The sequence below is a fragment of the Portunus trituberculatus genome, chromosome 2 (assembly GCF_017591435.1).
Source record: "Portunus trituberculatus isolate SZX2019 chromosome 2, ASM1759143v1, whole genome shotgun sequence".
Classification (NCBI taxonomy): Eukaryota; Metazoa; Arthropoda; class Malacostraca; order Decapoda; family Portunidae; genus Portunus; species Portunus trituberculatus.
In genome coordinates, this window is record NC_059256.1 from 13,554,873 (window position 1) to 13,567,372 (window position 12,500).

Sequence of the window (12,500 nt, forward strand, 5' to 3'; positions counted from 1 at the left end):
CTAAAAATAGAGTGTTTTCTTCTAATTAATTAATGAAGGATAGTTTCAGAATAAAATGAACAAAATAATGAAGGTAGATAGTGAGTAAATAATGACACAATATCCCTAAATGAATGAATATAGTGTTAGTCTTGGAAAACATGAGGGACCTGTGTCCTTGCCAAGATATCGCTTGATTTTGATTTGATAAGTTTATTGTTGAAAAAAAAATGACAACCAAGGAGATGGGAGGAGCCTGCCACCCATCCCCCAAACAAATGTTCATGGAAAACTAATATATTGCAGTACAAAAATAAATAACCTTAAGTATATTTACATTATTTACAAGGGTGGAGCAAAAAGTGTGAAATCCTTGAGGATGGCAGGGATGATGTCACTGTTGAAGAACCAGCTTATCATTGGTGGCAGGTCCCAGTTCCCCTGTGGGCGGAAATGCACCAGCAAGGGACACTCCATGACATAGTGGGCAAGTGTGTGCCCTGCAGGACTGTGACACAGCTTACAGGGCACAGCAGCAGCCCCACTCACCTCCCAATAGTACCTGTAACCCAGCCTGAGACGCATAGCAACCAGGTGATGGGCGGCACTCTTCCTGCCATAGGTGACACTGCTGGTGTGGGAGACATGTACATAATGGACTGAACTGGGACTGCCTTTCCCATAACAAGTGTCAAGGTTATGAGCAATGGTGCTGCAAACATGACGTTTAAGCTGACCCTTCATGTTATTATAAGTGTGTTCAACAGGACAATCAGCAATGTCCTCAGTAAGGGAGTGACGGGCAAGAACATCAGCTTTTTCATTATGGGAAATGCCAACATGAGAAGGCACCCAGGTGACAATGACACCAAGACACTTGTTGATGAGATCACAATCAGCAGGGGGAAGGAGACAACAATGAATATAAGGCACCCAGACTATCAACAAAAAATAAATATCTTTCCCCAAAGGAAGGACATATTATATCGGTAATAAATTATAACTGTGTTCCTCTAATTAATCAATGTAGGAGAGTTTTAGAATAAAATAAAAATAAAATAATAAATGTAAATAATGAGTAAATACTGCCAAAATATCCCTAAATAAATTAATATAGTGTTAGTCCTGAAAAACGTTAAGGTTGTCACGTCCTTGCTAATATATCAGTAAATAAATCATACAAGTGTGCATTCTCATAAACTGTTAAAGAGTGACAGTTTCCGAGTAAAATGCAAAACTAACCAAGAAAAACAGTGAGTAAATAATATCAAAGTGTCGAGAAACGTATTCATTTAAGAGTCGGTCCTGAAAATCGTGGGGGAGGGTGGCCACTAACTAACATTCTCAATAAATATCAATACCAAGTTATCTTTCCTGTAATTCATTCACTTTGAGAGGAGTATTTATATTGATTAATGCATTCATCATACACTGGCGGGTTAAAATAACCAAATAAATAAAGAAGAAAAAAGATATTATGACTGCATATTTGAAACAACAACTTCTAAAACCAATAACACCACATAAACTAATTAATAAATACAATAAATTAATTACATAAACAAAAATAGACCAAAAAACACAAGATAAACCAAAAATAAACAAATAAATAAATAAATACAGGCGTAAAAATATTATCCGGCCATCTTGAATGTGAGGAAGTAAACAGAGAGAGAGAGAGAGAGAGAGAGAGAGAGAGAGAGAGAGACTATTAATACTATTACTATTCCAGATGGGGGAGAGAATAGTGAAGGAGAGTGACTGTTACTTCTACTACTACTCCTCTTGCTCTAAGGTGAGAGAGAGAGAGAGAGAGAGAGAGAGAGAGAGAGAGAGAGAGACTATTTACTATTTCAATTTTATTTCTATTTTTTGTCATTATTTAAGTTAAATTGTGGTTATTTTTTTCATTTTATTTATTTTTTTGGCCATTTTCCGTGTGACTATTTGTACATATTGACTATTTTGACTATGATAGGAGGGAGGTAGGATAGTCAAATTTGGAGGAAGGTTGGAGGAAAGTCTGTGTAGGTGGAGGTAAGGTGGAGGTAACTTGTGGAGGGAGATATGGAGGAAAAAGTTTGAGGAAGTGGAGAGAAAAAATGAGAAAAAATGTCAGGTTTTGGCGTTAGACTATCTTACAAAACTACTATTTTAACTATGATAGAGGGTGGTAGGATAGTCAAACTTGAGAGAAGGTGGAGGAAACATGGAGGAAACTTTGTGTGGAGGGAGAAATGTGGAGGTAACTTGTGGAGAGAGATATGGAAGAAAGAGTTTAAGGAAGTGGAGAGAGAAAATTGTAAAAAATCAGGTTTTCATGTTAGACTATCTTAGAAAACTACTATTTTAACTATAACAGAAGTGAGTTAGGATAGTCAAACTTGGAGAGAAGGTGGAGGAAACATGGAGGAAAGTCTGTGTAGGTGGAGGAAAGTGGAGGTAACTTGTGGAGGGAGATATGAAGGAAAAAGTTTAAGGAAGTGGAGAGAGAAAATTGTAAAAAATCAGGTTTTCATGTTAGACTATCTTAGAAAACTACTATTTTAACTATGACAGAGGCAAGGTAGGATAGTCAAACTTGGAGAGAAGGTGGAAAAAACATGGGGGAAAGTCAGTGTAGGTGGAGGTAAGTGGAGGTAACTTGTGGAGGGAGATATGAAGGAAAAAGTTTAAGGAAGTGGAGAGAGAAAATTGTAAAAAATCAGGTTTTCATGTTAGACTATCTTAGAAAACTACTATTTTAACTATGACAGAGGCAAGGTAGGATAGTCAAACTTGGAGAGAAGGTGGAGGAAACATGGAGGAAAGTCAGTGTAGGTGGAGGTAAGATGGAGGAAACTCGTGGAGGGAGATATGGAGGAAAAACTGACAACTTTTAAACATTTCAGGGAGAGAGCTGCAACTTTCGCCATGAACCTTCAGCCCTTCGTAACGAGACAGTCTGTGTGTACTGGAAGAGTGGGAAATGTACTCGAGACAAATGCATTTTTCCACACATGGATATCACCGTGAGTGACCTGACCTGACCTCTCCCGCTGCTCTCACGAGGTTGCCTACTAAATTCCACCCACAATGCTTTTTTTCTCGCTCAAATTCGTCGCCTACCTACTCCCACTCGCTCTAATTCTCTCTAACTCACTTTTGCTTGCTCTAACTGTCCTGGTGTGTTTTTTGCTTTAATTCTCTCCAGCTTAAACATTTTCTCGCTCTAATCCGTCGCCTACCTACTCCCACTCGCTCTAATGCTGTTATTCTCAATTTCCTGCTGTTTTTTCTTAATTTTCTGCTGTTATTCTGCTGTTACCCTAAATATATGACGTTTTTCCCTCCACTCGCCTCCACATTTTGCCCTAAGATTTGACGCACTCTCTCTCTCTCTCTCTCTCTCTCTCTCTCTCTCTCTCTCTCTCTCTCTCTCTCTCTCTCTCTCTCTCTCTCTCTCTCTCTCTCTCTCTGAATCTCTAAATCTCTATATTTCTGTTGTTGTTGTTGAAACCCACACTCGCTCTTATCTCTCGCTCTAACTCACTCGCTCACTTCCGCCACCTCTAATGCTTCCCTTGGTGTTCTCCCTTTAATCGTCTACCTTCCAGTCTTTCTCTCGCTCAAATCGGCCACGTACCCACTCCCACTCGCTCTAATCCTCGCTTTAATTTGCAGAAACAGAGAGACCGGATAGCCTGTTACTTTGAGACACAGCCGGGCGGATGTCGGAAGCCACACTGTCCCTTCCAGCACTCCTCCGTCAAGACAGCGGATGACCTACCCACTGATGGAGGTAAGAGAGAGAGAGAGAGAGCGAGGGTGTGGTAGGTGTCGGTTGAACGGAAAAAGAGCGAGAGGGAGAGAATTAAAGCAAGAATTTTGTAGTAAGGGTTTGGAAATGCTAGTAAGTGCGGATGGTGTTTATTTTGTATTGCTACTATTATTATTACTACTATTACTACTATTATTACTTATTTATTGCATTTTCTATTCTTTCATAGTTCAAAATAGTCATCGTGTTGAGACTTCTACTACTACTACTACTACTACTACTACTACTACTACTACTACTACTACTACTACTACTACTACTGTTATTACTGCCACCACTACACTACCACCACCACCACCACCACCACCACCACCACCACCACCACTACCACTACTACTACTACTACTATTTCAGCAATCCTGCCAGTGAAGGCCCCCTCAACCCCCCCTCCTGCCAGTGCCAAGGGGGCCGTGGCACCACAGAAGACCCCCGTAATTGTGGCACTTCATGATGGTAAGAGATTAGAACGAGGGGAGTGGGTAGGTGGCAGATTTGAACAGGAAAATGTTTAGGATGGAGAGAATTAGGCGAGAAACATGTGAGGGAAGTTAGAGTGAGTTAAAGTGAGAGAGAGAGAAAATTAGAGCGAGTGGGAGTGGGTACGTGACGGATTTCAATGAGAGAAAGACTATTATTTCCTATCTAATTATTTTTTCCCTCCGCAGACCTCAATTCTTTCCTCCATATCTCCCTCCACAAGTTTCCTCCACTTACCTCCACCTACACAGACTTTCCTCCATGTTTCCTCCACCTTCTCTCCAATTCTGACTATGCTACCTCCCTCCTATCATAGTCAAAATAGTAGTTTTTTAAGATAGTCTAACCTCAAAAGCTGACTTTTTCATTTTTCTCTCCACTTCCTCAAACTTTTTCCTCCATATCTCCCTCCAAAAGTTACCTCCACTTACCTCCACCTACACAGACTTTCCTCCATGTTTCCTCCACCTTCTCTCCAATTCTGACTATGCTACCTCCCTCCTATCATAGTCAAAATAGTAGTTTTCTAAGATAGTCTAACCTCAAAAGCTGACTTTTTTTCATTTTTTCTCTCCACTTCCTCAAACTTTTCCTCCATATCTCCCTCCAAAGTTACCTCCACTTACCTCCACCTACACAGACTTTCCTCCATGTTTCCTCCACCTTCTCTCCAATTCTGACTATCCTACCTCTCTCCTATCATAGTCAAAATAGTAGTTTTCTAAGATAGTCTAACCTCAAAACATGACTTTTTCATTTTTCTCTCCACTTCTTCAAACTTTTCCTCCATATCTCCCTCCACAAGTTACCTCCACTTACCTCCACCTACACAGACTTTCCTCCATGTTTCCTCCACCTTCTCTCCAATTCTGACTATCCTACCTCCCTCCTATCATAGTCAAAATAGTAGTTTTCTAAGATAGTCTAACCTCAAAACATGACTCTTCATTTTTTCTCTCCACTTCCTCAAACTTTTCCTCCATATCTCCCTCCACAAGTTACCTCCACTTACCTCCACCTTCTCCATGTTTCCTCCACCTTCTCTCCATTCTGACTATCCTACCTCCCTCCTATCATAGTCAAAATAGTAGTTTTCTAAGATAGTCTAACCTCAAAAGCTGACTTTTTTTCATTTTTTCTCCACTTCCTCAAACTTTTCCTCCATATCTCCCTCCAAAGTTACCTCCACTTACCTCCACCTACACAGACTTTCCTCCATGTTTCCTCCACCTTCTCTCCAATTCTGACTATGCTACCTCCCTCCTATCATAGTCAAAATAGTAGTTTTCTAAGATAGTCTAACCTCAAAACATGACTTTTTTCATTTTTTCTCTCCACTTCCTCAAACTTTCTCCTCCATATCTCCCTCCACAAGTTTCTTCCACTTACCTCCACCTACACAGACTTTCCTCCATGTTTCCTCCACCTTCTCTCCAATTGTGACTATACTACCTCTCTCCTATCATAGTCAAAATAGTAGTTTTCTAAGATAGTCTAACCTCAAAACATGACTCTTTTTTCATTTTTTCTCTCCACTTCCTCAAACTTTTTCCTCCATATCTCCCTCCACAAGTTACCTCCACTTACCTCCACCTACACAGACTTTCCTCCATGTTTCCTCCACCTTCTCTCCAATTCTGACTATCCTACCTCCCTCCTATCATAGTCAAAATAGTAGTTTTCTAAGATAGTCTAACCTCAAAAGCTGACTTTTTTCATTTTTTCTCTCCACTTCCTCAAACTTTTTCCTCCATATCTCCCTCCACAAGTTTCTTCCACTTACCTCCACCTACACAGACTTTCCTCCATGTTTCCTCCACCTTCTCTCCAATTCTGACTATCCTACCTCCCTCCTATCATAGTCAAAATAGTAGTTTTCTAAGATAGTCTAACCTCAAAAGCTGACTTTTTTTCATTTTTTCTCTCCACTTCCTCAAACTTTTTCCTCCATATCTCCCTCCACAAGTTACCTCCACTTACCTCCACCTACACAGGCTTTCCTCCATGGAGAGAGAGAGAGAGAGAGAGAGAGAGAGAGAGAGAGAGAGAGAGAGAGAGAGAGAGAGAGAGAGAGAGAGAGACCTTAGTGTTTCAGTGTGCGGAGGCCATAAATTCAGAGTGTTATTGAAGCAGTGGGTAAGTAAGTGAAGTGCTTGACAGTGACACATAGAGAATAAGTGAATAAGTGAAGTGATAATACAAGATACATAGTGACACAAGTGATACACTGCAGGAGTAATTATCACTACATCAATAACAACACTAGCAGTCAAATAGTTGGTGGGCTTTGAGATAGGAGATACCCATAATGCCTTCTTTAGCCCGTTAAAACACAATGCAAATGCACCTATGCTTTCAATCTCCATTAATTCTCATCGTCCACACTTTTATGTCCACATTTAAAACTGTACACTCTTCTAAATCAAGTGAAAAATTGGGGTTTATGAGACAAAATTGTAAGAAAAACACGCTTTCACACACCCACACTCACCAAACACACAGCACACCAGCACACACCATTCCCACACCTGCACACACCAGCAAACCACAAACAACCCTTTGCAAACACTGGAAAACGCAAAAACACACCCAAAAATATAGTTTACACAACAAACAACACATTTACACACACACCACACGTACCACACACACACACCACACCTGCGGAAACCTTTCCCACACCTGCACACACCAGCACAGTACACAGCTTGGTGTGTGGAGGGAGATATGGAGGAAGGAAAAGGAGGTGGTGGAGGGAAAAATGAGAAAAATTGTCAGGTTTTGAAGTGAGATTTAGAAAAGTACTATTTTGACTATGATAGAAGTGAGATAAGAGACTCAAAATTGGAGGGAAGGTGGAGGAAACATGGAGGAAATAGTCTACTGAAGGAAAAGCCTGGAGGTAACCTGTGGAGGAAACAAGACAAACATTACCTAACCAAAACGCACCAAAAATTACCTAAAAATATTGCATCACACACACACACACACACACACACACACACACACACACACACACACACACACACACTTACAAACAACCCTTAAATCACACCTGGAAAATGCCCACAATAAGTTTACCTAGCCAACCCACACCAAAAAAAAAAAATAAATAAACACTTTACATATGTAACTATAGTTGACATTACAAAACATACAAAAATCCGGTCGCCTGTATCGAGATGAATTCTGCAACTTGCATTTCAAGTATGTTGATTATTTTGTACCAATATATACTGGCTTTACTGTATTTGATCTTGGATATGTCCACTTATCATGCATTAGTATCTCATTACTGTTGATTAACCACCTTTTTTCAGCAATCCTGCCAGAAACATGGCCCACCTGCCCCACCACTGATCTGCTGACACATGCAGAGATCAATTTTGCAACTTGCATTTCAAGTATGTTGGTTATTCATTCTGTACCAATATTTACTGGCTTCTATAAATAATCTTGGAAACATTCACTCATCATCTCATTATTGTTGATAAGCAACCTAATTTTTCTTTTTTTTTTTTTTTTTCATTCTTTCCAGCATTCCTGCTTGAAGTGCGGATCTCCTGCCCTTCAGCACACATGGCCAGTCACATGCCAAGGTACTGTCAACATCTATGCTTTCCATCTCCCTTAATTCTTATCCTCACTGCTTTCGTGTTGACATTTAAAAACTGTACACTCTTCTAAATCAACATAAATGCTTTCTATCTCTCCTAATTGTCATCCTCCACACTTCCATGTCAACATTTTAAACCTTACACTCTTCTAAATCAACATATATGCTTTCATCTCTCTTAATTGTCATCCTCCTCCACACTTCCATGACCACATTTCAAACTGTACACTCTTCTAAATCAACATATATGCTTTCAATCTCCATTAATTATAATTGTTCACACTTCCATGTCCACATTTAAAACCATACACTCTTCTAAATCAACATATATACTTTCCATCTCCCTTAATTGTCATCCTCACTGCTTCCATCACTTTCTTCCTGGGAGCTCCTGGCCTCACTGTCCTTTTCTGGCAAATATTCCTCATGTGAGTCACTAATGAGTCCTTCTGATTGACTCTCATTGTCCTCAGAATCCTGTAATTCATCTAATAGAGCCAGCTCACCCTCAGAATCCCTCAAGGGTGACAATGACAACACCATTACACCACACTGGTCAGTAACACACTGCCCGCTGGCCACCACCCCTCCCCTCAGGCCACACGGTCCCTCCCCCCAAGCCACCGTACCCAGTGTCCCTGAAAACAGTTAGTCACTTTGTCACTGAATCATAAAAAACACACAAAGCGAGTAGATGAAGCACTGATGGAGAGATGGCGTGGGCATGTACTGTAAATATCTTGAAACACCCTTAAAACACCCTAAAATAGCCTAAAATAGTTAAAAACTGTCTTAAACACCCTTAAATAACCCTCAAAAACACTAAAACAGCCTTAAACACCCTTATAATAGCCTAAAACTCCATTAAACATCCTAAAATTCTTCAAACATGGTGTTTTGAGTGTGTTTTGGGATAAAATTTAGTGTTTTTACTGAAACTGAGGTTCCCCACGAATAGACCTGTCTCTGATAAAATGGTTTGGTTCGCAGTGACATCTCAGACAGCTTAGGTCAGTAATCAGCTTACCTTTGTGCCATCTTGACATGACATGATGCTCTCGGGAACACATTCCTCACACAAATAGATAAATCTCTGCACACTCAGTGAAATGTGGCTCAAAAATCTCTTAACTTCTTGTATGGTACATTTGCAGGATTGAAGCAAAGTCAGTCTTTTTATAATAATATATTTCCTCTATGTCACATAAACAGCTTTCATTCCTTCACAGCACCAACATCCACACAGAGTGTCCACACAGACAACACTGCGTCATTAAACTGTATATTAATGTACTTTAACTACTTTACATGTACGGTAAGTCCTCGTTACACGGTACATGTGCGTTCCTGAAAACCTTACCACAAATCAGAATTACCGTATCCCGAACCCATTATAACGTGCAATAATAGGGAATGCGCTCCAGCTTCCTGGGAGGTAGGCTAGAAAATGGCCTGTTCATACTCAGATATTGTGTACAAAAATCATTTCAAAGTAAAAAAATCTTTAATTGTCATATCAATAGATGTTTGCAAAATTTTAGACAGTATAAGAAGGGATTATAGGATCAAATTTTTTTATGGAATATCAAATAAATGAAAAAGTACTAGACCTAATAACAAAAGTTTACCCTGGAGACAAAACTAGACAAAATTTAACAAGTGGCATCAGACAGACAGACAGACAGACAGACAGACAGACAGCAGGGGATGTACATACAGCCTCTATAACACTTGGCAAATTAACCCCTTCACTACCAGGACGTGCTTTCATACATAGTCATTCTGTTTTCTATTTTGGTGATTCTATACAGCTTCACAAACTTATTATGTGGGGATTCAAATAGTGAAAACTCAGGCCATTAATCCTCTGACCTCCATACACTCTTCCTAATGTCAATAAAATTGTCTAATCACGCCCAAAACTCACAGTAAAAATGCCTCCCAGTACTGAAGGGGTTAAAAATTATGAAGACTGTGGCCACTAATCTTGTGATCTCCATAGACTCTTCCTAATGTCAATAAAATGGTCTAATGGTACACAAATCTCAAGGTAAAAATACGTCCCAGTACTGAAGGGGTTAAAATAGTGAAGACTGTGGCCATTAATCTTCTGACCTCCATACACCCTTCCTAATGTCATCAAAATGGTCTAATGGTACACAAACCTCAAGGTAAAAATGTGTCCCAGTACTGAAGGGGTTAAAATAGTGAAAACTGTGGCCATTAATCTTCTGCCCTCCATACACCCTTCCTAATGTCAATAAAATGGTCTAATGGTACACAAATCTCAAGGTAAAAATGTGTCCCAGTACTGAAGGGGTTAAAATAGTGAAGACTGTGGCCATTAATCTTCTGATCTCCATACACCCTTCCTAATGTCAATAAAATGGTCTAATGGTACACAAATCTCAAGGTAAAAATGTCCCAGTACTGAAGGGGTTAAAATAGTGAAGACTGTGGCCATTAATCTTGTGATCTCCATACACTCTTCCTAATGTCAATAAAATGGTCTAATGGTACACAAATCTCAAGGTAAAAATACGTCCCAGTACTGAAGGGGTTAAAATAGTGAAGACTGTGGCCATTAATCTTCTGACCTCCATACACCCTTCCTAATGTCAATAAAATGGTCTAATGGTACACAAATCTCAAGGTAAAAATGTGTCCCAGTACTGAAGGGGTTAAAATAGTGAAGACTGTGGCCATTAATCTTCTGACCTCCATACACCCTTCCTAATGTCAATAAAATGGTCTAATGGTACACAAACCTCAAGGTAAAAATGTGTCCCAGTACTGAAGGGGTTAAAATAGTGAAAACTGTGGCCATTTATCCTCTGCCCTCCATACACCCTTCCTAATGTCAATAAAATGGTCTAATGGTACACAAATCTCAAGGTAAAAATGTGTCCCAGTACTGAAGGGGTTAAAATAGTGAAGACTGTGGCCATTTATCCTCTGCCCTCCATACACCCTTCCTAATGTCAATAAAATGGTCTAATGGTACACAAATCTCAAGGTAAAAATGTGTCCCAGTACTGAAGGGGTTAAAATAGTGAAGACTGTGGCCATTAATCTTCTGACCTCCATACACCCTTCCTAATGTCAATAAAATGGTCTAATGGTACACAAATCTCAAGGTAAAAATGTGTCCCAGTACTGAAGGGGTTAAAATAGTGAAGACTGTGGCCATTAATCTTCTGACCTCCATACACCCTTCCTAATGTCAATAAAATGGTCTAATGGTACACAAACCTCAAGGTAAAAATGTGTCCCAGTACTGAAGGGGTTAAAATAGTGAAAACTGTGGCCGTTTATCCTCTGCCCTCCATACACCCTTCCTAATGTCAATAAAATGGTCTAATGGTACACAAATCTCAAGGTAAAATGTGTCCCAGTACTGAAGGGGTTAAAATAGTGAAGACTGTGGCCATTAATCTTCTGACCTCCATAACACTTCCTAATGTGAATAAAATGGTCTAATGGTACACAAATCTCAAGGTAAAAATGTGTCCCAGTACTGAAGGGGTTAAAATAGTGAAGACTGTGGCCATTAATCTTCTGACCTCCATAACACTTCCTAATGTCAATAAAATGGTCTAATGGTACACAAATCTCAAGGTAAAAATGTGTCCCAGTACTGAAGGGGTTAAAATAGTGAAGACTGTGGCCATTAATCTTCTGACCTCCATACACCCTTCCTAATGTGAATAAAATGGTCTAATGGTACACAAATCTCAAGGTAAAAATGTGTCCCAGTACTGAAGGGGTTAAAATAGTGAAGACTGTGGCCATTATCCTCTGCCCTCCATACACCCTTCCTAATGTCAATAAAATGGTCTAATGGTACACAAATCTCAAGGTAAAAATGTGTCCCAGTACTGAAGGGGTTAAAATAGTGAAGACTGTGGCCATTAATCTTCTGACCTCCATACACCCTTCCTAATGTCAATAAAATGGTCTAATGGTACACAAACTCAAGGTAAAATGTGTCCCAGTACTGAAGGGGTTAAAATAGTGAAAACTGTGGCCATTTATCCTCTGCCCTCCATACACCCTTCCTAATGTCAATAAAATGGTCTAATGGTACACAAATCTCAAGGTAAAAATGTGTCCCAGTACTGAAGGGGTTAAAATAGTGAAGACTGTGGCCATTAATCTTCTGACCTCCATAACACTTCCTAATGTGAATAAAATGGTCTAATGGTACACAAACCTCAAGGTAAAAATGTGTCCCAGTACTGAAGGGGTTAAAATAGTGAAGACTGTGGCCATTTATCCTCTGCCCTCCATACACCCTTCCTAATGTCAATAAAATGGTCTAATGGTACACAAATCTCAAGGTAAAAATGTGTCCCAGTACTGAAGGGGTTAAAATAGTGAAGACTGTGGCCATTAATCTTCTGACCTCCATACACCCTTCCTAATGTGAATAAAATGGTCTAATGGTACACAAATCTCAAGGTAAAAATGTGTCCCAGTACTGAAGGGGTTAAAATAGTGAAGACTGTGGCCATTAATCTCTGCCCTCCATACACCCTTCCTAATGTCAATAAAATGGTCTAATGGTACACAAATCTCAAGGTAAAAATGTGTCCCAGTACTGAAGGG

General features: G+C 39.7%; 3 protein-coding genes across 7 annotated transcripts in view; 2 read left to right on the forward strand and 1 right to left on the reverse strand.

Annotated features, from left to right (window-relative positions):
- LOC123507106 (tripartite motif-containing protein 3-like) overlaps positions 1-246 on the reverse strand; it is a 9,094-nt gene extending 8,848 nt beyond the window's left edge. The window contains exon 1 of the mRNA XM_045259677.1: positions 218-246. Within this exon, the coding sequence (XP_045115612.1) occupies positions 218-246 (29 nt within the window). The remainder of the gene's footprint in view (positions 1-217) is intronic.
- Positions 247-877: 631 nt separating this feature from the next.
- The window catches only part of LOC123506237 (alpha-aminoadipic semialdehyde synthase, mitochondrial-like), a 263,720-nt gene continuing 252,097 nt past the window's right edge, over positions 878-12,500 (forward strand). For 4 of the 5 annotated variants that reach the window (XM_045258167.1, XM_045258175.1, XM_045258191.1 and 1 more), the window contains exons 1-4: positions 878-1,774; positions 2,871-2,990; positions 3,643-3,760; positions 4,154-4,252. Coding sequence is in view for 2 of the 5 variants with exons in the window: in XM_045258185.1 (XP_045114120.1) it covers positions 4,247-4,252 (6 nt within the window). In the remaining 3 variants the exon portion in view is untranslated. The remainder of the gene's footprint in view (positions 1,775-2,870; positions 2,991-3,642; positions 3,761-4,153; positions 4,253-12,500) is intronic. The other variant, XM_045258206.1, reaches the window with a different exon arrangement.
- Positions 7,454-12,500, forward strand: part of LOC123506428 — a 6,451-nt gene continuing 1,404 nt past the window's right edge. Inside the window, exons 1-3 of the mRNA XM_045258502.1 lie at positions 7,454-7,483; positions 7,597-7,680; positions 7,815-7,875. Of these exons, the coding sequence (XP_045114437.1) occupies positions 7,459-7,483; positions 7,597-7,680; positions 7,815-7,875 (170 nt within the window). The 5' untranslated portion in view covers positions 7,454-7,458. The remainder of the gene's footprint in view (positions 7,484-7,596; positions 7,681-7,814; positions 7,876-12,500) is intronic.